This window comes from Rosa chinensis, chromosome 2 (assembly GCF_002994745.2).
Source record: "Rosa chinensis cultivar Old Blush chromosome 2, RchiOBHm-V2, whole genome shotgun sequence".
Taxonomy (NCBI): Eukaryota; Viridiplantae; Streptophyta; class Magnoliopsida; order Rosales; family Rosaceae; genus Rosa; species Rosa chinensis.
This window is the reverse complement of record NC_037089.1, coordinates 15,645,419-15,670,545: the sequence shown is the minus strand read 5'-3', so window position 1 is coordinate 15,670,545 and position 25,127 is coordinate 15,645,419. Positions and strand designations below refer to the sequence as shown.

The window sequence follows — 25,127 nt, the reverse complement described above, 5'->3', positions numbered from 1 at the left end:
AAGAAAATAAGGAAGACAACGAAAGAAAGAAGAAAGGAGGGAAACAATGTTACATGAAGGATTATACTGTGTATTATCACATTGATTCTGAAAATTACAACACAACAATGGTATTATATATGCAGACAAAATATCTGATGCTTTTTGCAAAAGCAGAAGATTAAATCCAACAAGAATAAGGAAATGAGGGGGAAAAGAACCATACATAGACAGCTCTCAAAACTGAAACTTGGGGAGCCAATTTAGGTTGATATTCTCCTTGGCCACCACTATGTGTGTGCCTTCGATAGGTAAGAAGGGTTGCAATAAACTTTGTGTCTCATCATCACCTATCACTTCCAAATGCTCCAGATTTGAAACTGATAAAGGCAGCTCTTGCAATCTTGAGCAGTCTCTCATGTTAAGCTCTCTTAAGCTGCTCAATTCACCAAAGTCTTCAGGCAACTCCTTAATGCTGAAGCAGTAAGATATATCAAGAGATTTTAGCATCTTGAGGTTCCCAGTCGAACCCGGCAACTTTGCTAAGCCTGTACAAGACCTTAGCCTCAACAATTCTAATTTGGCCAGCTTTCCAATATCCTCAGGCAAGGCAAGTAGCTTATGACAGTTGGTGATGCTGAGCTTCTTTAGATGAATCAAATCACTGGTGTCAGCAGGCAATGCCACCAAATCATTGCAATAGTCAATGTTCACTTCCACTAGATTTGGCCATGCATGTGAAAATTGGATTGACCCATTGCTGAAAGCTTGACCAATATTACACATGAATAAAGAAATCTTCTGGAGACCATTCAATTGCATGGGGTGCTTGGCTATGGATGGAATTGAGATGCGTTCCAATCTCATTCTCTTCAAATATGATGATGCACACAGTATTTCGAAATTTGTTAATTCTGAAGGCACAATACCATAATTTGTGACAACCAGTACCTTCAACTTAACCATTTTCTCCACAAATTGGGGTAATGCATAGTTCTTGGTCTGAAAATTCAAGACTAGAACCTCAGCTACTGGTAGGTCCATGTCGTGCCATTTTGTTGAAAACGCTCCATCTGCACACACGAACCTAGCCGCACTTGGCAACGAGCACTTTGCCCTCCTCTAGTTGGGCTTTTAGGCTCGCTAGTTCTTCCTCCGGGCGATCCAGATCCTCGTTAAGTCGTGCTCTGTCTTGAACCACTTGCTCCAGAGATTCGAGTGTGGATTTGACGCTTTTGAGGACGTGTTTGAACAGCACATACTTGGTGGTCAGCTCCTTGAGGCCATCATAGAGCACATTGAATAGTAATCCTCCACCAGCCCCGGGGAAAACATCCACTGGATTGGCCATTTCTTATGGTAAAGTCGAAGCTGAACCCTGAACCAGAGGACCAAGAGTATATTGGGTGATCAGAAAATGAGGGAACTATAGAATTTGGAATCCAATGCAACCCAGGAATCAATGAGGAAGAAACTTAAAAAGCAAAAAGCAAGAAGAAAATCCAGTTCTCTCCTACAGTCGGTGAGTGTCTAAGAGAAGATGAAACCCAGGAACCAGTAAGGAAGAGACTTAAAAAGCAAAAAGCAGTAAGAAAGCCCAGCTCTGTTGGTGATTGGTGAATATATAAGAGCTGAATCCTGAATGAAAATTTCTGTGTTGGGACTTGGGAGCCCAATGACTTCTTCTATTGATTAACTAACATTACTAAGAGATTTACGAATCTACCAAGCAAATGCCTCACTCTTACTAGGTAATTCACACATAGTTACACACTTACATGTCGTAAGGGTAATAACCCACCTATCAAATTGCAGGTATCGATGCCCACCACCAAAATTTGCTATGGTGAAATTGAGTGGAAGCACCTTGCATCTTTCTTCTCAATCTTCACCGACCAAAACGAAATAGATGTTCCTACCTCCTCTCAATTTCCATTCCTTTTTAAAGAAGTGATCACGCGCAAAATCACTTGGAACAATATCTGATACACGCCATCACCTTGAAGAATTGATTATTTAAAATCAATTGGTTCTGTTTCTAACTCTGAAAAAAATTTTGGGTGTACTTGGAAAATTAAGAAACTCTGTTAAGAAGTAGAGGACCACATGTAGGCTGAGTGACCAAAGCCCATTAGCCCTAAAAATATCGAGCGAAAACGCGGGCACGGTCCAGTCGATGCTAACATGAGCAACCCTGTTCAACACGTAAATGCTGTTACAAATGCCAAAACCAAAATCTGAGAAGTAGATGGAAATTGGGAAATAGAATTGAAACACACGATCACAGAGATTGCTCTAACACGTATTGAGGAAAGGTACGTACGTATCAAGAGTGAAACTTTGGGAGCCTCTATTTTTTTTTTTTAGGACTTTCTTGATTGAGAATATTGAACTTTTTCAAAAAGGAAAGGACTAGATGCAGGCTGAGGGACCAAAGCCCATTAGCTCTGCATTGCATGAAGGAAAGCACAGCCTTGCTCAATGGAGTTGCTGAGTAGGCTAAGCTAACATGTGGAACCATACTGGGACTCCGCGTAATTTAGATTTTAGAACATCCTTCACCAAGCTGATGATGGGGGCATTTGCGGTTAGTAATGAAAGATCAAAAACGAGGGTAGGAGTTTAGAATTTAGATCCGACTCCTCTAAAGTGAGTTTCTGTAAAGTTATATAAAGTTAGTGTAATCCTCATCTTTCATATGATCTAACGGCTAGTAAAATAATCTCGTCACTAAATACAACTCATACAATTTTTTCTTCCCAAACTGTCATTTACAGGATTAAAGGCCTTAATACTCACTTAAACGATTTTCTTTTCGACTAACGTTAAATCAGCCTAATTGTTATGGTTGCTCTGTGAGTATTGCTCGCTCGGTCTCTGTACACTATATTCTGGGCTTCAATGCTATTCCATTGTTATATAAGAAATCAAATCATGAATTATTCCTTTTCAAACAAAATAAAATTCTTTCATTTCAAGGACAATTGGAATAAAATCCAGTGTACGCCTATAGATGTATAAAGTCCACCAGCGATTAAATCAAAAGCCAGAGACTGAGAATTATACTAAGGCTAATTAGGAACCAATCATCAAAGAGGTGAAACTACTGATGCAAATAAAAAGTAAAGGAAATGGGTAGAAAAGTGCAACTGCTAAACCCATATATATGCAATTGAGAAGGGGCAATTGCAGCATCAGTCTTTCATGGAGAAGAAACATAATTAACATCAAACCCTAAGATTTAAAGTTGCAAACCAAAGGAGGAGGTTGAAATCAAAATCATAATCAGCAATAAAAAAATGAAAAGCTTATCATCATGACAGAGAGGATGATAAACAGAGAGATAGAGGGGGAGAGAGAAAGAGAGAGAGAGAGAGAGAGAAGATGAGACCAGAGAGTTTAGCATGTTCTTTCTTTATTATTTGTTTGGGTTCCCAGATTTTGAAAGGATTCATGGCGTTTTTTTTTTTTTTTCTTTCTTTTGCCATTAATAAAGTTGGACAGTTAGGGAAGAAAAAATTGTTTGAGTAGTAGTATATAACATGGTTATTTTACTGCCCATTAGATCAAATGAAGGATGAAGATTACACTAACTTTACATAACTTCATAAAAACTCACTTTAGAGGAACCGGATCCTAGAATTTGATCACTCTTCATAAAACACACAAGGGACAAAACCGCAATGTTGTTCAACATTATTTTTGCCATACAATGGCATGCTGTTACAACTTACAACCAAAACCAAAATCTGAAAAGGAGAAGAAAATTAGGAAATAAAATTGAAACATACAATCACCTAGACATTGCTCCACCATTTATGTAACAAAGGCATCTTTTAAGATTGAAACTACAAGAGCCAATCCAGGTTGAATTCGTCTTTGAGGACCCTAATCTCTATTTTGAGCCGAAAAAGCTCCCATAAGTCTCTTGTTTTCTGAAAATCTAAGGACAGAATGTGCTTTTTGGAAAACGGGGATTACAATGCACGGATCAATCCTTTCTGGGCAGCAGACACCAAAATTAACAAACTGAACACCAGATTTTGGTTACGCAGTGAAAACCTCAAATATGAGATTAAAAACACTGCGGGCTCTTACTCTTGAGAACCCAAAATAAGAATTAACTTATGATGAAAGATATGTTCTTTACAAACTTGAATAGCACTAGCTCGGCTACAATGATTAGACAAAACTAATACGAAGTTTGTCTTCCATCTTGAACTCCTTCTTCACTTGAACGATCGCCAAATATCGCTCTACTTTCTTCACAGCCTCTCTACTGACCTCAAGAGAATATATGCATATGAAAGATGATCAAGAACACTTATACATGGACCAAGTGTTTTGACTCTTGTGAAGACTCAAACTTAAGCAAGCAAGCAAGAAGCCACAAACATTCTTGCGTTCCAGGTCCTCTTTATGGCCGTCTGTTTTTCCACACTCCAAGAATAGCTGCCGTGCCAAAACAAAAGCAATCCAACAACTTTTTACCCTAATCCCCATTCTCCAAGGAAAAACAAATCTTTTTGTGTTAAAAGAATTAAGGACACCAAATCCTAAAATGCTTAGGAAATCATTAATGAATAAAAGATATTAAACCCATTAAACTGCAAAGATACTTTCCCGTTTTATATGGGAATGCCAACACACCAAGTTAATCAAAACTTGTACCTACATTTTCTCATCACATATCACATCCTCTAGTTGCTCGAGATCATAAAATGATTCAGGTAGATCTTGCAGTCTAGAGCACTATCTCATATTGATCTTTTTTAAAGTGCTGATTTCACCAATGTCTTCAGGCAACTCCTTGATGCTGAAGCAATCTGATATGTCGAGAAACTGCAACTTTCCGAGGTTCTTAATTGAGGTTGGAAATGTTACCAAGTCTGAACATGACTTTAGCCTCAAGACTTCCAATTTGATCAAATTTCCTATCTCTTCAGGCAAGGCAGATAGCTTGTGACAGTGGGTGATACTGAGATTCTTTAGCTCAATCAGATCACTGAGATCACCACATAATTCCACCAAGTCACTGCAATAGTCAATGTTCAATTCCTCTACATTTGGAAATGCAAATGAAATTTGGAAGGAAGAGTTGCTGAAAGCTTGACTGATGCTACACATGAATAAAGAGATCTTCTTTACACTCTTCAACTGTATGCGATTCTTGGTTATGGAAGGAATTGAAATTCACTCTAGTATGATTTTCTTCAGATTTGGCAAGGAATCCAGTAGTTGAAAGTTACTCAATTCAGCTGGTAAGGAACCATTATTTGTGACTATTAGGACCTTCAACTTTTCCATGTCCGCCACAAATTTGGGTATAGTATAGTTCTCTGTCTGAAAATTCAAAACTAGAGCCTCAACCTCTTAAAGTTGAATCTTGTGCATATCTGTTGAGAACACCCCATCTGCAAAAATATGCTATACCATGTCAGTGTGGGAGAAATGGAATGTGAAAGCTATGTCAAGTTTTGTGCGTGTCTCCATTTGCATGTGCTTGTATGCATTTGCGCTTGTATCTACTAAAGAGAAGGATTATGGGACAACCAAAGGAGATAGATAATATGCGAGTCTGAATGGATTGATGCTTCTGTTCTGTCAACTTCTTGGGTACTTTGTCTCCACATTTGTGTAAAATCAGTCTCGTTTTATTTGGATCTAATTTCGCTTGGAAGATAGCTAGATCCCTGAGCACATCATGCTGGGAGACAAAGAGTTCACTGTAGTATCCATCTGCCTCTATCTTTTCCTTCCTAGCAATAATCAAAACTAAGTTTCTTTGAGTTCATAGCAAACGTAATACAATACAAAATTATAAGTAGCCTACAAGATTTCTAGGATAAAATTACATGACAATATCATACAAGGGAGACAAAGTTGCATACATACCTTGTGACTACAAGATTAGCCAGGCTTTGGCTGGAAAGCTCCTGGAGGTATTGAATGGAAAGAAAATCTTCATCTAAGCAGTATAACTCTGCCCACATATCAATCAGAGCAACAACTGGGATTCTTTGATCTTCAGGAAATGCAACCAGGTCCAAAAAGCATTCCTTGATAGTTTGATCTTTTTCATCCAAGGCGTCTAAGCTACTTTTGAGGCAAAGAAGCACTTCAATCTCGGTATCAAAAATAGAAGCACCTTAGGACCAGTCCCTTGGTTTTTTAAGCCATGATTCTGTAAATTTTCCACATAGAGATTTTCCGACCACTTCAATAGCAAGTGGACATCCCTTGCAACGCCTTACTATCTGCAATCCAATTGTGTAGATTCATGTCACTTTGAAAAATTCTAGCTATTGTTGTTCTTATTTCTGTTTCAGTGTATCAGCAAGCATATTTGTAGGATATTTGGTAGCTCGATACTAGTGTAAGTGTATCAGCGAGCATAAATATAGGATATTTTGTAGCTAGATACTGTAAATAAGCATATATATTATGCATTATAGACTACAAAATCACATTGTCCTGAAGATTTTCTGGAACATTATAGCTCTTATCCCCCCGGATTGCTGAATGCTGAAAAAGAGTCATTGCATCTTTGTGATTCAATGCATCTAAAGGATATTGAGAACCAAAAATTGGAAATGAAGATCTTGATGTCACCAAGATACTGAAATTTGATTATATACTCAGTCCATTAAACTTCTCAAGAAGGGATTCTGATTTAGAACAAACATCATTCAGGATGAGAAGCAAAGTTATTTGTGAGGTTTCCTTCAGAAATTCCTTCAGCCAACTGAATGCACCATCTTCATTTGGGAATGTAGATTCCTGGGATCACAACTTCTGACATAGTTCTTGGACAACAATGTAGTTGGACTTTGTTGAAACAGTAACAAAGATGTTCTTGGTGAATTTATCTATCCAAACACAACAAAACGAAGCTGTCACCAAGATATTATTTGGAATGGTCTACAAATTTAAAAGAAAGAGATGAACTATTTCTAGGCATACCACTAATTATGGATGTTAAGTATCAAAATACCAATAGTACGGTTGTCTTGAATAAGGAAGTAACACTTTATCTGTCTTAACAGATGTCAATTGCAACACTCTCATACGCAAATATGAAGATAGTAGCATTCAATCCAGTCAAACGTGATATTCACGCAACAACTTATTACCATATTTGTAGCTTGATTGGTTATGAAGTTTCATAGAAAATTCAAATTTCTCTAACAGCCTAGATTAGATGCATGTGAATTCAGTTATTGTCAACTACAGGACTCAAATTATTAAATTTGTATGATATCTATATTCAGAATCAAATGCCATTAACGCAGATCAAATTATGTTAAATTTCAGATCACCACTACTCCCAAATCCCAACACTTTTCAAGAAACAAAAAGAATTGAAGTATAGCGTCATCATATCATACCTTTGACCTTATGATCATGATAAAACATTGTAGCCAAAGTGGTTTTGCCAGACCCTCCGGGAGTTGTTATTACAAGCATTGACCCCCCATCCTTAAGAAGCTTCATCTTCAATTCCTTCAAATTCTTGTGCAGTCCCACTGTAAAACGTGGAAGATCAGGTACTTCAGTACTCATCCAGGCTTTAGGTTCCCCAGGTTGACTTTGTATCACAATTTGGTCCAATTTCTCCTCTATATTCTCTACCAAAGTCTCCCTAGTCTTCAACCTATCTGCAGTCTCCTTCACAACCCCTGCCTTCTCCTTCACCTCTCTTGCAATGTCCTTGACATCCCTGCTGGTCTGCACGTTCAGTATAACTAACTCACTTTCTGGACTTTTCTTCCATTAAATAAGTTCGTTGGCGTATTTGTACTTCTTAAAGACCTTCCACACCTGAAACTTTGAGCACTTGCCAATGAGCTTAATGCCAGACTCCATAACTCCCGCTAAACCTGTTAGTTCCTTCCTTGAGCGATCTAATACCTCATTATTCTGCACCATGTCTCGAATCACTGGCCATAGAGCTTCTAGCTTGGCTTCGATGCCTTCAAGTTTCCCTTTAAATTCAATATTCTTCTTGATGAGGTCTCTAAAGACAATGTACAGCTCATCAAAAAGTTTATCCACTGGATTGACCATTCCTAACACAATATCAGATAAATATAACACAAAGAGGGCAGATATGATTAGAAAAACTGAGTAATAATACTATACTCTCACATGAAGATGATCACCACAACAACCTAAGGAATGAGGATGCACATAGGCAATCTTTACCCCAAGGAACTATCTGGAATTCTTCCCCATAAGAGGAGACAACTGGTGCACTATCAATTTCTTTCTTAGTATCAGAGCACCAAGCTTAAAAGCCCCAAATCCTCATCATGGTTAATCCTCTCGAAACCAACTCTTCTGCTCCTCCTTCTTCCCTTGGGCCTTCTCTTCTTTCTCCAGAAATTGCTCCCAATCATGTTGCTAGCCTCATCCCTCTCAAACTCACCAAAGACAATTACCTTTGTTGGAAGGATATCACCACCTTGGTTCTTCAAAACTACCGCATGGATAGCCTTGTGGATGGATCTGAAGCTTCTCCTCCAGTTTTCATTAGCACTCAAGCCAATCCAGCCTACCCTATTTGGTTGAAAAAGGATCATACCTGTAGACTTTGGCTCACAACTTCCCCATCCGAACCCATCCTTCCTTTCACCGTTGGTGCCACCACTGCTCACTCTATCTGTCTGATTCTTGAACGCCAGTTTGCTGCTATGACGTGCTCTCATGTGCTTCAACTCAAGCGTCGAATCCAAACAATTCGCAAGGGCTTTCTATCCATCTCCCAATTTCTTCAACAAATCAAAGCTGTTTCTGACGCTCTTGTTGCTGCTGGCGAACCCTTGGAGGATGCTGATCTCGTTGCTCATATCCTTCATGGCCGGACTCACACCTGATTATGAGTCATTCACAACCTTTATTCGCGTTAGATCTGAGCCAATCACTCTTGATGAGCTTCATGGCCTTTTACTAAGTCAAGAAATAGAGCTGGAACACTAGGCGGCCCAACAACCTCTTGTCCAACCCCTACCACAGGCCCAAGCTTTTGCTGCCACCACCAACAGACCCAAAAATCAGACTCATGGTCCTTTTACTCATGCTCGTTCAAACACTCATCCTCAATTCCCAAATCCATCTCCCTTTCGTCATCCTCTCCCTAACTCCAACCCTCCATTTCATCCTAACCCACCACATGCCACTCTCCACCACAACCCAACTCGCCCAAGGCCTCGCTGCCAAATTTGCGGCATGCTCAATCATACTGCTTTGGATTGCTATAACCGCTGGAATCACTCATATCAAGGTCGTGTCCGACCAGCTCAACTAGCTACCATGGCCACACCATCTCGTCTTCTACGACTTACTACACCATCTCACTTCAATCCTACTTTTACTGACTCCCTCCACACTGAAGATCCCACTAAATACCTCTGGGTGCTATAAACCATATTACCTTTGATCTTGCCAATCTCAATGTTCACAATGAGTACTCGGGTACTGATCAAGTTTCAGTTGCTAATGGCCAAGGTTTGCCGATTCTTCATACTGGTTCCTCTATTGTCTCTCCTCTTATGTCTACATCTCAATTTCGTCTAAATAATGTCTTACATGTTCCTCAAATTTCTCACAATCTATTGTCAGCTCATCATTTTCTTTCTGATAATGATTGCAAACTAATTCTGACTCCTACTTCTTGTACTGTCAAGGATCTTCCGTCAGGGAAAGTTCTCTTTCATGGGCCATGTAATGGTAGGCTCTTCCCCATCCGCCTCAAGAAGTCTTTACCTCAGTCGTTAACTCCGTCGTTCACTCCATCAGTTTTCTTCACGTCTGCATCATCCACCACTTGGCACAAGCGTCTCGATCATCCCTCCCCTCAAGCTCTTCGTCATCTCGTTCGTCTCTCATCATCAGTTAAATGTTTTAGGTTCTAGTAGTCCTCTACTTTTGTGTTCAGATTGTCAATTAGGCAGGCGCACCAAACTTCCTTTTGTGAAATCATCTTGTACTACAACTGCACCTTTGCAGCTCATCCATTCTGATGTTTGGGGCCCTGCCTCCATTTTATCTGTTAGTGGATTTAAGTATTATGTCATCTTTGTTGACGACTGGTCTCGCTTTACTTGGTTATTTCCTTTACACTACAAATTTGAAGTTTTTCACTCATTTCAAAAATTTAAATTGCTTGTTGAAAATCAATTTGATACAAAAATCAAAACTTTAAGGTGTGACAATGGTGGTGAATACACCAGTTCTGCTTTTCAATCTTTTCTGTCTAACAATGGCATTGCACAACAATTCTCCTGCCCACACACCCCAGAACAAAATGGGATGGCAGAGAGAAAACACCGACACTTAAATGAACCAACTCGAACTCTATTTGTGCAATCTTCGCTGCCATTCAAATATTGGGTTGAGGTTGTTCAAACATCGGTCTATTTAATCAATCGGTTGCCTTCCTCCTCTTTAAAGTTCATATCTCCGGTTGAACAATTATTCAACACCGCACCAAATTATAATTTTTTACGAGCATATATGGGTGTTTGTGTTTTCCTTGGTTAAAACCATATGCTGCTCGTAAACTTGATTTTCAGAGCCGCAAGTGTGTTTTCCTTGGTCATAGTCTTTATCCAAAAGGCTATCGGTGCTTAGTCCCCACAAGTGTAAGAGTTTATGTGTCTCGACATGTCACATTTGATGAACACACTTTCCCATTCAAAGACAACCTTTCTACCCCACAACCTGCTAACCTACCTCCCATCCCATCCTATCCCATCTTTTTACCTTTGCAGCCCTTCATCGGAGCCCACACCTAATATAATTCAACCAACCACTCCTAATGATCCCACTTCATCTATCTCTCTGCCACCTTCACCCTCCCCCACACAAACACATCTAACTACACAACTCACTCCACCGCCAAACCCTTCTCCCACGAGATCAAGGCAACGTCCTCCACCTGGTCCTCCCTCACACAACAAGCAAACTCACTCCAAAAATAATATATTTAAGCCTAAAGCCTTTTCTACTAACCACCCATTCAGTAGTGCTCTCCTCACCACTCATTCCAAACTACCCAATACTTATCTACAAGCCTCAAAGGATCCAAAGTGGGTTGCTGCAATGTGTGATGAGATTTCTGCTCTTCACCAATTTGGTACATGGGTCTTAGTCCCTCCCTATCCCTCCCAAACTGTTGGTGGTTGCTGGTGGATTTTTCGCATCAAATATTGGGCTGATGGTTCCGTTGATCGATATAAAGCCCGTTTGGTAGCCAAAGGCTTTACTTAACAAGCTGGTTTAGACTACTCTGAGACATTCAGCCCGGTTGCCAAGCCTGCCACTATTCGGGTTGTTTTATCGTTAGCTGTCCAAAATGATTGGTCCATCTCTCAACTTGATGTCTCTAACGCGTTCTTGCATGGGCATCTTACAGAGGATGTCTTCATGGCCCAACCACCTGGTTTCGTGGACTCTACTAAGCCCAATTATGTTTGTCAATTGAAGAAATCACTTTACAGGTTGAAGTAGGCTCCTCGGGCCTGGTACGAAGCACTTTATCACTGTCTTCTTACTTTGGGCTTCTCTGCTTCTCTTGCTAACCCATCGCTATTCGTCAAGCATGACCAACACACCACATTTCTTTTGGTCTACGTAGATGATATTGTGCTCACTGGAAGTTGTCCATCTTATTGTCAATCTCTCATCCAACAACTAAGTCAACGTTTTGCAATTAAAGACCTAGGAGCCTTGCACTACTTTTTGGGATTAGAAGTTCAGCGCAACAGTGACTCTCTCTACTTGAGTCTGATATGGTACTGAACCCTTGAGAGCAAAGATAGAGAGCAAGAAAAGGAATGAAGAAGAATTAAATTAAAAATGAATTTTCATTCATGGTTGCTGTCGGCAATACAAGGCTCCTAATATAGCCAATCCAAGATGGATACGATCTTGACATTTGGCAACCATCTAACTAGTTAACTAAACCCTAGCTAACCAGAACAAAACACGTGCAAAGCATGTGCACGCCTAAGCAAAATAGTTTAACAATTGGGATGGTGCGTTTTAGCATAATAGGAGACTAATTCTGGTCAAACAAAGATAAACTAAGGTGGATTCATAACATTGCACCCTGCTGCACGTGAAACTTGTCCTCAAGTTTCAGAATCAAAGTCTGGGAACCTGAGAAGAATATCATCAGCATACTCCCATGTTGCTTCTTCGGGGGTAGTGCCAAACCACTGCACAAGCTACTGAGTGGCAGCTGCTCCATGCCTTTTAACAATTCTTCTCTCAAGGACAGCAGAAGGTTCCACTTGGGGTTGGCTGGATCAACGATAGGAGGGAGTTGGGTGGCCACACAAGCATTATCTCCGATCTTTTTCTTAAGTAATGACATGTGAAACACTTTGTGGATTTTTACATTGGCTGGCAGTTTAAGTCGATAAGCCACTGATCCTATCCTCTCAATCACAGCAAATGGGCCATAATACTTGGCTGAGAGCTTGTGAAAGGCACCTTGATGCAGAGTTTGTTGCCTGTATGGTTGCAGCTTGAGATAGACCATATCCCTGACTGCAAACGTTCTTTCCGAATGCTTCCTGTCATGAAACCCTTTCATTCTGGTTTGAGCCTTTACTAAATTCCTTTTAAGTAAGGCCAGTAGCTCATCTCGACTTCTTAACTGCTGATCAACCTGAACAAGTGTGGAGGACCCTGGTGAATATGGCCAGATAGGAGGAGGAGCATATCCATAAAGAGCCTCAAAAGGGGACATCATAGTGGCAAAGTGGTAGGCAGTGTTATACCACCACTCAGCCCAAGGTAAAGCCTGCACCCAGCTCTGTGGCTTTTCCTCCACAACACATGTTAGATACTGCTCTAGAGTTCGGTTTAAATTTTCAGCTTGGCCATCAGACTGAGGGTGGTAAGCAGAAGACCTGCTGAGTTTGGTTCCTTGTAACTTGAAGAAAGCTTCCCAAAATAAACTTAGAAACACAGGGTTCCTATCTGATATGATGTTTGCTGGCATCCCATGTAGCTTGAAAAAATTATGCACAAACACTTGAGCTAGAGTGGAGGCCGTGTAGGAATGTGCTAAGGGAATAAAGTGAGCATACTTGGTTAGCCTGTCCACTATCACCCATATTGTTGTCTTACCTTCAGACCTAGGTAAAGCATCAATGAAGTCCATGGAAATGTCACTCCATGCTTTATCAGGTATTGTCAATGGTTGCAGTAAGCCTGGAGGTCTGATTGTTTCATAATGGTTCTGACAAACTTCGCATTCTGCCACAAATGCCTTAATATCGTTTTGTATCCCAGACCATGCAAAATTTCTGCAGATTCTCTTGTAAGTTCTAGATCTACCAGCATGGCCTCCAGTTAGCCCTTCACGAAACTAAATAATAATCTTTTTTCTCCAGCCATCAATCTGAGGAACAAAAATTTTGTTTTTGTAAAATAATTGGGAATTGATGATGGAGAAGTGCTTCTTACCATTAGGGTCCTGCTATAAAGTTTGCAAAATGCTTTGAGCCTCTGCATCTTTCAAACAAGCCTGTTATACTTCAGATACATATGTATGAACCGGTTGTGATACCCCAGTAAGTGTGAAAATTGAGGGGTTTCTGGAAAGAGCATAGGGTGCTGCATTATTCTTGCCAGACTTGTAGTGTATAGTGTAGTCATACCCTAGCAACTTCAACAGCCACTTTTGTTGAGCAGGTGTGGTTACCTTTTGAGTCAAAAAATACTCAATAGTCCTGTGATCTGTAAAAATTTTAAAATGATGTACTAGGAGATATGGCCTCTAATGTTGGACTGCAGCAACAACTGCCAACATTTCCTTATCATAGACTGATAAAGCAAGATGCTTTTGTGCCAGGGCCTTGCTCATGAATGCAATGGGATGGCCCTATTGTGACAACATAGCCCCAATGCCCAAATCTGATGCATCACACTCTATAACAAACTCCTTAGAGAAATCAGGCACAGCCAGGACAGGTGTAGAGGTTAGTGCCTTCTTTAGCTCCTCAAAGGCAGATATGGCTTCTGCAGTCCAGTGAAACGCATCCTTTTTTAACATGTCAGTTAAAGGTTCGGCAATAATCCCAAAACCTCTAACATACTTCCTATAATACCCTGCTAATCCAAGAAATCCTCTAAGCTCCTTAAGTGTTTCAAGTTTTGGCCATTTACTGATGCTCTCAATTTTCATAGGATCAACTGCCACTCCTTCTGCACTTATGATATGGCCTAGGTATTCCACTTGAGGCACCCCAAACTTACACTTACTTCCTTTGATTTTTAGAGAATGTTGTTGTAGTCTCTGAAAAACTTGTTCTAGATTATGCACATGGTCAGACATAGAAGAGCTATAAATCAGGATGTCATAAAAAAAAACTAAATCAAACTTTCTTAGGAAATCTCTGAGAATGTTATTCATTACTGATTGGAATGTGGACGGTGCATTGGTGAGGCCAAACGACATCACTAGGAACTCATAATGGCCTGAGTGAGTCCTAAATGCAGTCTTCCTGACGTCATCTTCACTCATTCTTATCTGTTGGTAGCCTGATCTTAAGTCTAACTTAGTGAAGATCACTGCTCCCTTGACTTCATCAAGAAGTTCATCCACCACTGGGATTGGGTACTTATCTTTCACAGTGGCTGCATTTAAAGCTCTATAATCGACACCAAGTCTCCATGTCCCATCTTTTTTCTTCACTAATAGCACAGGGGAGGAAAATGGGCTCACACTAGGTCTGATCACCCCATTGTCTAGTAGTTCTTGAATGATTTTCTCAATTTCACCCTTTTGGAAGTGGGGGTACCTATAGGGCCTCACATTAATTGGGGTAGTATTAGGCAGCAGCTCTATCTTGTGATCTTATTTTCTAACAGGGGGGAGATGTTGTGGAGCTTCAAAAATCTCAGGGTACTTGGATATCACTGCTTAGATTTCTGGAGGGGCTGCCATGTCAGGTTGAAGGATATTGCTACTATATAATTGCACCAACACTGCTTCTCTTTCCTTCTTTAGTAATCTTGTCATTGCTTTACACCCAATCAAAGTGGCTTGATTTTTAGTCTCACCCTGTAATGAACAAATGTGTTCTCCAATATTAAATTTCATAGTCATGAATTCAAAGTTCCAGATGATATCCCCAAGTGTTTTTAACCAGCTTTCTCCCAAGATGGGCTCACAGCCAGAAACCGACAGTACATAATAATCTGCAGTGAAAGTGTAGCCTTGCAGGTTGAGTTCAAGCTGTGCCAACTTGGAAGTTTGCATAATTTCCCCACTGGCTAGTCTTACCTGCAATGGTTTGATGACCTATGTACAAGATTTCACATTTTTTTAATACTGTGGGATGGACAAAATTATGGGATGCACCTGCGTCTATCAAGACATGTAAGTTTTTTCTTCTTATTGCATGATCCCTTTAGCTGCATAGTGGAGTTGCAACCACCATCTCCCACTATATTGAGGTGGATATTTGGGGGCCTCATTTTCCTCTAACATACCAACATAGTCTCCTGCTTCCTCCTGGGGGTTGGGGTCGAGGATGTCCATCTCTTCCTGCATTACTTCCATGACCATCATAGCCTGGCCTCTCCTGCAATTATGGCCAAGTCTGAAAATCTCATCACAGAAAAAACATTGGTTCCTGGCCCTCCTTTCTTGATACTCAGCCTGAGTCAGTCTTCTGTTACCTCCCCCATATTATTCCCAATAGCTTGCTATGGATTGTGTGGTGACCTAGCTTGAGCAGCTGGCTGAGGAGGGCGAAAAGGAGCTGGATTATGGACTAGAGGGGTAGGCTGCCTAGGAACTAGGCCTGTGTTTTGCTTGTTCTCAAAGGTGTTCCTGGCATAACTTCTATGTTGTAGCTCATTTTCCTTATAAATCTTTGATAGTTCACATGCCGCATACAGGGTCCTAGGCTTTTGAGCCTTGACATCAGCTCGAATGCTGTCTTTCAATCCCCCAAGAAAATAAGACAAAAGCACATGTTGTGGGAAACCTGGGGCCTTCCTAGAAAGTTTGGTGAACTGGTCCTTGTACTATTCAACAGAACCGGTTTGGGACATCCTGGCTAAGGCAGCCTGGTAGTCTAGTACATTGTAGCCATTGAATTTCCGCATTAGAAGATCAGCTAATCCTGGCCAAGAGTTAGGAAATTCATGTTTAAACATGAACCATCTATCCGAGGCTTTCTCTGTGAGATGCATAGTGGCAATGGCTAGCTTTCTTTCTTCTGGAACTTGATAGAACTCAAAGAACTGTTCAGCCTTGTTCAACCGTTCAACAGGGTCTCCCCCACTAAAAACACAAAATTCGAGCTTCATTTGTCTCATGGTGGGTAGGTTGAGGTCACCAGTATGCAATGGGGGTTGTTGAAAGTGTTGTGGTGGAGGGAAAAGTGTATATTGTTGTTGGGGAGGTGGTGGCCCTGAGGGGTTATGTGTGTTCCCGCGCGAAGGCATGATATTGTGGTGTTTGAGTAATGGTGGTAGCAAAGGTAGGGTAAGCAGATCCTATAGGTTGTGTAGAAAAATTTGTGGCAGTTTGTGCAAAGGTCAAGAGAGTGTGAGAGTAGGGGCCAGAATAGGACATGGTGAAAGGATCTGCAGAGCTCATAGAGGGGTTATGATACCCCCAATAAGGAGCATAATGGACTGGGTTCGGATTAGGAGTAGGGTAAGGTTGGGATCCTAACACAGTGTGTTGAAAGTAATGAGTTTGTGTCTGTGACTCATTAATTTGTTGTTTCTGTGTGTGAATGTTTCCTTCCTTAGCTAAGCTAGTGTTACTGGCTTAAGAGATTATAGCTCTAGAAGCATTAGTGATCCAGGCCCTGGGAGTGTTAATATCTGATGATAGACCAACCATAGCAGTAGCAGTACCACACATAGCATTTAAAGTAACATTATTTTTAGCGAGGTTTAAGGGAGAAGTGGAGGCCGTCTTTGATATACTGCTGTGTGTGGGAGTCAGAGCGGTAGTGGTGAGGGCTTTTGTAGATGAGGAAGAGTCTCCCCTAGCAACCAAAATAGGGGATCCAGATGTAGGAGGTAAGGATCCAAACTTAAGCAAAGAAGAATCAATCTGAGCCGCAGCCGCCGCCGAGTTGTCCTTCACTGTTTGGAGCTCTTTCAACATTTTTGCCCAGAAAGAATTGAGTGACTCTTGGTACACATTGAGAGTCATTTTTAGCTCACCAAACTTGGAGGCTGTTTCATCTCTATGCACCTGGAGCTCGAATTCAATATTGGAGAGCTCCCCCGAAGTTTGTGGAGCAGATCCACTAGCTCCAACCCCTTTGAGTTTTACCATTGGCCCCAAATCGAGGGCTCTGATACCAGTTGATATGGTACTGAACCCTTGAAAGCAAAGATAGAGAGCGAGAAAAGAAATGAAGAAGAATTAAATTAAAACTAGATTTTCATTCATGGTTGCTGCCGGCAATACAAGGTTCCTAATATAGCCAATCCAAGATGGATACGATCTTGACATTTGGCAACCATCTAACTAGTTAACTAAACCCTAGCTAACCAAAACAAAACACGTGCAAAGCATGTGCACGCCTAAGCAAAACAGTTAACAATTGGGATGGTGCGTTTTAGCATAATAGGAGACTAATTCTTGTCAAACAAAGATAAACTAAGGTGGATTCATAACAGAGTCAATCCAAATATACACATGATCTGCTCTCCAAATTCAACATGCTTGGTGTCAAGCCCAATGCTTCTCCTGAAAGTTCCTCCAAACTTGACAGTGTCTCTAGTGAGCCACTTTCTGATCCTTCTACTTATCGGTCTATGGTGGGTGCTCTTCAATATTTGACATGGACGTGACCGGACATTGCTCATGCGGTTAATCAGGTTTGCCAACATATGCACAACCCTCGTACTCCACATCTTGTTGCTGTCAAATGCATCTTTCGGTATCTCAAAGGGACCCCTGATCAAGGTCTCCGTTTTATTAAAGGTCCCTCTGTTCTCACTATTTTTTTCGGATGTGGATTGGGCTGGGTGCCCCATTGATCACCGCTCCACTACTGGTTACTGTGTTTTTCTGGGCAATAACTTAATCTCATGGAGCGCTAAGAAGCAATCCTCTATTTCTCGCTCCTCCACCGAAGCGGAGTATCGCGCTCTAGCCTTGTCAGTCGCTGAAGTTCTATGGCCGTGCTTTCTCTTTCGTGATCTCAAGGTCTTTCTTGGACAGCCCCCCTTGTTCTACTGTGACAATGTCTCTGCCATTGCCTTGGCTGCGAACCCTGTTTTTCAAAATCGAATGAAGCATGTAGATGTGGATTATCACTTCATCAGAGAACCTCTAGCTAACAAATCAATGCAGCTTCACCACATTTCATCAGCTGCAAGCAGATATCTTCACTAAGAGTCTTCCTAAACCTCGGTTCTTTAATCTCAGTTCCAAGCTGATTGTGCGCATCCCGCTCATCAGCTTTCGGGGGTGTAATAACACTATACTCTCACATCAAGATGATCACCACAGCAGCCTAAGCAATGAGGATGCACATAGGCAATCTTTACCCAAAGGAACTATCTGGAATTCTTCCCCTCAAGAGGAGACAACTCGTGCACTGTCAATTTCTTTCTCTGAGACCACTAAAATTTGGAATCCAATAACATGAATTTCACTTGGAACCCATGTAAACAATAAACATGAGACCCAAAAAAGCAATACAAAACTATTCTTTTTTCTTGGTTAGTTATTGATCACGCAAGACAGGCAAGAATATTAGATGTTCTTCTCTAATCAGAAAAGAACAAAATGTTGGTCTGCGACTCACCAACTCAGTGCCTCTGGAATTTGGCACTATGATAATATACAGTAATAATTCATTGGGGATTGAGGAAGCTCCATAGAAATTTCTGAATGACTTCAACATTGAATCCCGGATAGAGACTTAAAACTTAAGCAAGCAAACGCGGATTGACTCTACGGAGATTGGGTGACTTGATGTTTTTGTTTTTTTCTTTTTGGTCTAATGGGAACTTGAGGCTTAACCAGCCAAAGCTTAAAGAAAAAAGCTTGAGCAAGCAACTTCCTCGCTCTTTCATGGTGAGAAATATTAATCCACCTACCACATGTTATAATCTCTCCCTATCTTAACGACATCTTCCAAGTCTCCTTAAAAATGTTAAGAGTGACAGTTTAATGGAATCTTCTCATTTCTATCATATATACAAAAATACTAATTACCAGAGGACATGTTACTGCTGTTGTATAATACTAAGAACTAATACTAGCATAGGTTTTCATAGAAACAGTGCTACAAATTGGCGTGATCATGCCAAGATATAGATTTTATAGATCATCTAGCAAATCACCCATGATATTAAACTGAACTGCTCAGATATTGAAAATTTCCCATGGAATTCACAACTGGGAACTGATGTCATAAAATGTCTGAAAGAAAGTGCCTACTACATTGCTACACTGTCGTACTATGCATTTACAATAATACAAAACCAAATCTAAAAAGGAGAAGGAAATGGTTGAGGGAAATCATGAGTCATACATACAGAGCTCCAATGTCCCCTGCATAGAGAACTTAAAGAGAGAGTGCAGAGAGGAAAAGAAGCCTCAATTGATGAGCATGAGTGTTTGAAAAGGCTTGATTCGAAGCAACCAGATTCAGTTGTGTATGTCTGTTTCGAGAGTGGCCAAATTCAATTCCACTCAGCTCAAGGAGATTGAAATGACTCTAGAAGCTGCTGGGCCGGACTTATTTTGGGTGGTGAGGAAAGGCAGAGATGAGCAGTTGCCTGAAGGATTTGAAGAGAGGATGGAAGGCAAGGGATTGATCATCAGAGGTTGGGCTCCTTAGGTCTTGATTCTTGATCATCCAAGTGTTGCTGGCTTTGTGACTCATTGTGGTAGAATTTCACATTGGAAGGAATTTCTGCTGGGTTGCCTATGGTGACATGGCCTGTGTCTGCTGGGTAATTTTACAATTAGTTGGCGACCAAAGTACTGAAGATTGGAGCTGGAGTTGGTGCTCAGAAATGGATTAGGTTTTTGGGGATAGGAAGGAAAGTGGAACATCTAGCGGATTAACCATCACATCCAGCAATGCCTAATCCACTGCTGTACTCTTTTTCTATGCAATATGATAACATAACCAAGAAAATAAGGAAGACTGAAAGAAAGGAGAAAGGAGGGAAACAATGTTACATGAAGGATTATACTGTGTATTATCACATTGATTCTGAAAATTACAACACAACAATGGTATTATATATGCAGACAAAATATCTGATGCTTTTTGCAAAATCAGAAGATTAAATCTAAAAAAGGAAATGAGGGGAAAAGGAACCATACATACACTGATACACAGCTCTCAAAACTGAAACTTGGGGAGCCAATTTAGGTTGATATTCTCTTTGGCCACTACTATGTGTGTGCCTTTGATAGGTAAGAAGGGTTGCCATAAACTTTGTGTCTCATCATCACCAATCACTTTTAAATGCTTCAGATTTGAAACTGATAGAGGCAGCTCTTGCAATCTTGAGCAGTCTCTCATGTTAAGCTCTCTTAAGCTGCTCAATTCACCAAAGTCTTCAGGCAACTCCTTAATGCTGAAGCAGTAAGATATATCAAGAGATTTTAGCTTCTTGAGGTTCCCAGTCGAACCCGGCAACTTTGCTAAGTCTGTACAAGACCTTAGCCTCAACAATTCTAATTTGGCCAGCTTTCCAATATCTTCAGGCAAGGCAAGTAGCTTATGACAGTTGGTGATGCTGAGCTTCTTTAGATGAATCAAATCACTGGTGTCAGCAGGCAATGCCACCAAATCATTGCAATAGTCAATGTTCACTTCCACTAGATTTGGCCATGCATGTGAAAATTGGATTGACCCATTGCTGAAAGCTTGACCAATATTACACATGAATAAAGAAATCTTCTGGAGACTATACAATTGCATGGGGTGCTTGGCTATGGATGGAATTGAGATACGTTCTAATCTCATTCTCTTCAACTTTGATGACGTACAGAGTATTTGGAAATTTGTTAATTCTGAAGGTACAATACCATAATTTGTGACTACCAGTACCTTCAACTTAACCATTTTCTCCACAAATTGGGGTAATGGATAGTTCTTGGTCTTAAAATTCAAGACTAGAACCTCAGCTTCTGGTAGTTCCATGTCGTGCCATTTTGTTGAAAACGCCCCATCTGCAAACAACATGCTATATGATGTTATTATGTGGAACAATTAAATGTCAATCACTACTATTTAAATATCTGCGTGTAAGTGCAAACATGCATCCATGTTCATTACTGTGCGCGTGCGGTCACACATGTATAAATGCTAAAGAAAGAAAGACGGGACAACCAGTTGAGATAGATAACAAGCGAGCCTTCATGCATTGATACTTCTGTTCGCTCCACCACTTGGGAAAATTGTCTTCAAATATGTTTACAATTAGTCTTTCTCTATGTTCGGGGTCCTCTTGTTTTGTCTCATAGATAGCCAGCTCCCTAAGCAGATCATGCTGGGTAACAAAATGTTCACTGTAGTATCCATCCCCCTGCAGCTTGTCCTTCCTGTTTTTAGTCAAAACTAAGTTATTTAGAAGGGATTCTTAAGAACATATGTAATGTAATTAACAAATTATGAATGGCAATTGATCATAAGTAATACAGAAAAATTAGAGAGAAAACATCATTAAAGACAAACATGGAAGCCAGCATACCTTGTGACTACAAGATTAGCTAGACTTCGGTTTGTGATCTGGTGGAGGTTTGCAACACACAAAATGTCTTCATCCAGTGAACCGTAAGACTCAGTCCAGATATCAATGAGGGCAGCAACAGGGATTCTTTGATCTTCAGGAAATGAACCTAGGTCTAAGAAACATTCTTTGACCATCCTCATTTCCTTATTCGAGACATCTAAACTGGTTTGGAGGCGAAGAAGCAATTCAGTCTCGGAATCAAGAATCGAAGAACCTTTGGACCATTCAATGAGTCTTTTCTGCCAAGTCTCTACAGGCTGTCCGCAAAGTGATTTTCCGGCCACTGTTATAGCAAGTGGAAATCCCTTACAGCCCTCTACTACCTGCAATTGAATTCTCCAAGATGAAGTACAATTTACTATTTAAGTTTCAGACTCAAAATTCAAGTTTCTCAAAGTCATCTCCATTACAATATTTTGGTTGACTTGTTTAATTTCATTCGATGAGTAAAGGAAGCTTCAATGCATGATTAATATGGAATATCTAGCATTCTCCTACATGTATGTATATTTATAAACATATGTAGTACATTGCAACTAGAAATCACCTGTCTTGAAATTTCTAGTGGAATATGCGAACTTTTTTCTCCCAAGGATGCTGCATGATGAAAGAGTTTCATTGCATTGTCAAAATCCAATGACTGCAAAGCATAGGAGCCATATCTCGGAAATTCAGATCTTGATGTCACTAAAACTTTGTAATCTTGCATTTTGAATTCAAACTTCGCAAGTAAAGAATCTGATCCAGACCAAACATCATCCAAGACCAACAGTAAAGGGTTTTGTCCTTCTTCCTTCATAAATTTTTGCAGCCACTTGAGTGCATTTTCATCATCTTTAAAATCAGGTGCCTGGTTACCCTTGCTTTGGTATAGCTCTTGTACAATAAGGTAGAAGTTTGGCATTTTGGAAACAGTGACAAAAAATATATTGTTCTTGAATTTCTCTGTCCAACAGACATATATGCAATCTGTTAGACTGTTTCTGAGATGTCAATGTAATCGTACAATGAGATAACCAATATATCCAATTAAACCGATATCTATAGTGTAGTAAACTAATGAAGCAATTTATTAACACCATGGGAGTTATAACAAATTCATGCTTAGTCAGTCTTCGAAAGTAACAATAGTACAATACCTATCAAACAGAGCAAATGTATTTCAACTTGTTTATAACCATCATCACAATCACAAATAAATAGGAATGAGAATTACCTTGGACTTGCTCATCTTGACAGAACTTTGTTGCCAAAGTGGTTTTTCCACATCCTCCGGGAGCGGTCAGCACAACCATTGACACTCCATTGTTGAACAACTTCATCTTCAGTTCGTTCAAAGGCCCATCCAATCCAACTGTAAGAGTTGGAAGTTCAGGTACTGCACACCAAGCTTCAATTTTAGCTTCGGGTTGTATCTGCTTTATCCCTGCAGCCTCGATATTCGAAACTCTCGCTTCCACTCGGCTCACCACCACCTGTAGATTTGCAGTGTTGGTCTCAATTTGCTCCACTCCCTCCTTTATATTGAAACTGGTCGATTCGATTTGGCTCACAGTCTTCTTTGTTCTCTTCACCGTTGTTAGGGTCTCCTTCCCATCTCTTATTGCATGAACTTTGAGCATCTCCAACTGTTCTTTAAGACTGTCATTCCATCCAAGAAGTTTCCTGGAGTACTTGTACTTCTTGTACACACTCCACACACGAACCTTGCCGCACTTGGCAACGAGCACTTTGCCCTTCTCTAGTTGGGTTTCTAGACTCGCTAGTTCTTCCTTCGGGCGATCCAGATCCTCGTTAAGTCGTGCTATGTCTTGAACCACTTGCTCCAGAGATTCGAGTGTGGATTTGACGCTTTTGAGGACGTGTTTGAACAGCACATACTTGGTGGTCAGCTCCTTGAGGCCATCATAGAGCACACTGAATAGAAATCCTGCAGCAGCCCCGGCGAAAGCATCCGCTGGATTGGCCATTTCTTATAGTAAAGTCGAAGCTGAACCCTGAATCAGAGGACCAAGAGTATGTTGGGTGATCAGAAAATGAGAAACAGTCTAGAATTTGGAATCCAATGGAATTATGAACCCAGGAACCAATGAAGAAGAAACTTTAAAAGCAAAAGGCAATAAAAAAATCCAGTTCTCTCTTACAGTTGGTGAGTGTCTAAGACAAGATGAAACTCATGAAGCAATGAGGAAGAGACTTGAAAGCAAAAAGCAATAAGAAAACCCAGTTCTCTCTTGCAGTTGGTGAGTATATAAAACCTGAATGGAAATTTCTGCGTTGGGAGCCCAATGACTTCTGCCATTGACTTCCTAATTTTACTACGAGATTCATGAATTTACCAAGCAAATGCCTCGCTCTTACTAGGTAACTCACATGTCGTAAGGGTATAACCCACCTATCAAATTGCAGGTCAATGCCTACCACCAAATTTGCTCTAGTGAATTTCAAGGCCATACAACGTTAAAATTTAGTAAGGGTGAAATTGGGTGGAAGCACCTTGCATCTTTCTTCTCAATCTTCATCGACCAAAAGTCCAAAACGAAATAGATGTGCCTATCTCCTCTCAATTTCCATTCCTTCTTGAAGAAGTGATCACGCGCAAAATCACTTGGAACAATATCTGATACACGCCATCACCTTGAAAAAATTGATTATTTAAAATCAATTGGTTCTGTTTCTGACTCTGAAGAAAATTTTGGGTGTACTCAGAAAATTAAGAAGTCTGTTAAGAAGTAGTGGACCACATGTAGGCTGAGTGACCAAAGCCCATTAGCCCTAAAAACATCAAACAAAACCACGGCCACAGTCCAGTCTAAGCTAACAAGAGCAACGTACCATGTTAAATTCACGGATGCTGTTACAAATACCAAAACCAAATTCAGAGAAGGAGATGGAAATTGGGAAATAGAATTGAAACACACGATCGCGCAGAGATTGCTCCAATATTTATTGAGGAAAGGTATGTTAACGATTGAAACTTTTGGAGCCAACTTAGGTCAAATTCTTCCTTCAGGACCCTTTTATGTTTATGTTGAGCACTTGAGCCTGAAATACTACCAAAACCCATTTGTCTCCTAATCACATATTACCTAGGTAGGTCTTTCACTCTAGAGCACTGTCTCACGTTCATATTTATTATTATTATTATTATTATTATTATTATTATTATTATTATTATTTTGAAAGGGACTCAAGTTCATCTGAGGTTCATTGCACCTTCGCAGGAAGGAGTTGTGTGTAGATTGAAGAAATCTCTATACAGACTTAAGCAATCTCCCAGATCATGGTTTGGAAGGTTCAAACAATCTATGAAGGCATTTGGCTACAAGCAGAGTAACTCAGATCATACTCTCTTCTTGAAACGCAAAAATGATAAGATCACTGCCTTG

The 25,127-nt window shown here is 40.4% G+C and overlaps 1 protein-coding gene across 1 annotated transcript; it reads right to left on the bottom strand.

Annotated features, from left to right (window-relative positions):
* Positions 1-49: 49 nt before the first annotated feature.
* Positions 50-24,182, bottom strand: LOC112190621 (probable disease resistance protein At5g66900). Its single transcript, XM_040514814.1, has 5 exons — positions 22,955-24,182; positions 22,286-22,683; positions 21,697-22,061; positions 21,336-21,547; positions 50-1,052 (listed from the first exon to the last, which is right to left on the bottom strand). Exons 1-5 carry the CDS (start codon positions 23,706-23,708, stop codon positions 217-219), a joined length of 2,565 nt encoding a protein of 854 aa, XP_040370748.1. The 5' UTR covers positions 23,709-24,182; the 3' UTR covers positions 50-216.
* Between the last annotated feature and the right edge of the window lie 945 nt (positions 24,183-25,127).

What these genes read in the sequence shown, in the direction of transcription:
- LOC112190621 (XM_040514814.1), bottom strand. Translation starts at nt 23,708, where the DNA reads ATGGCCAATCCAGCGGATGCTTTCGCCGGGGCTGCTGCAGGATTTCTA. An exon ending in TCAAGATGAGCAAGTCCAAG is followed by an intron (nt 22,684 to 22,954) that starts GTAATTCTCATT and finishes TCTGTTGGACAG; the next exon opens with AGAAATTCAAGAACAATATA. An exon ending in CACTAGAAATTTCAAGACAG is followed by an intron (nt 22,062 to 22,285) that starts GTGATTTCTAGT and finishes ATTCAATTGCAG; the next exon opens with GTAGTAGAGGGCTGTAAGGG.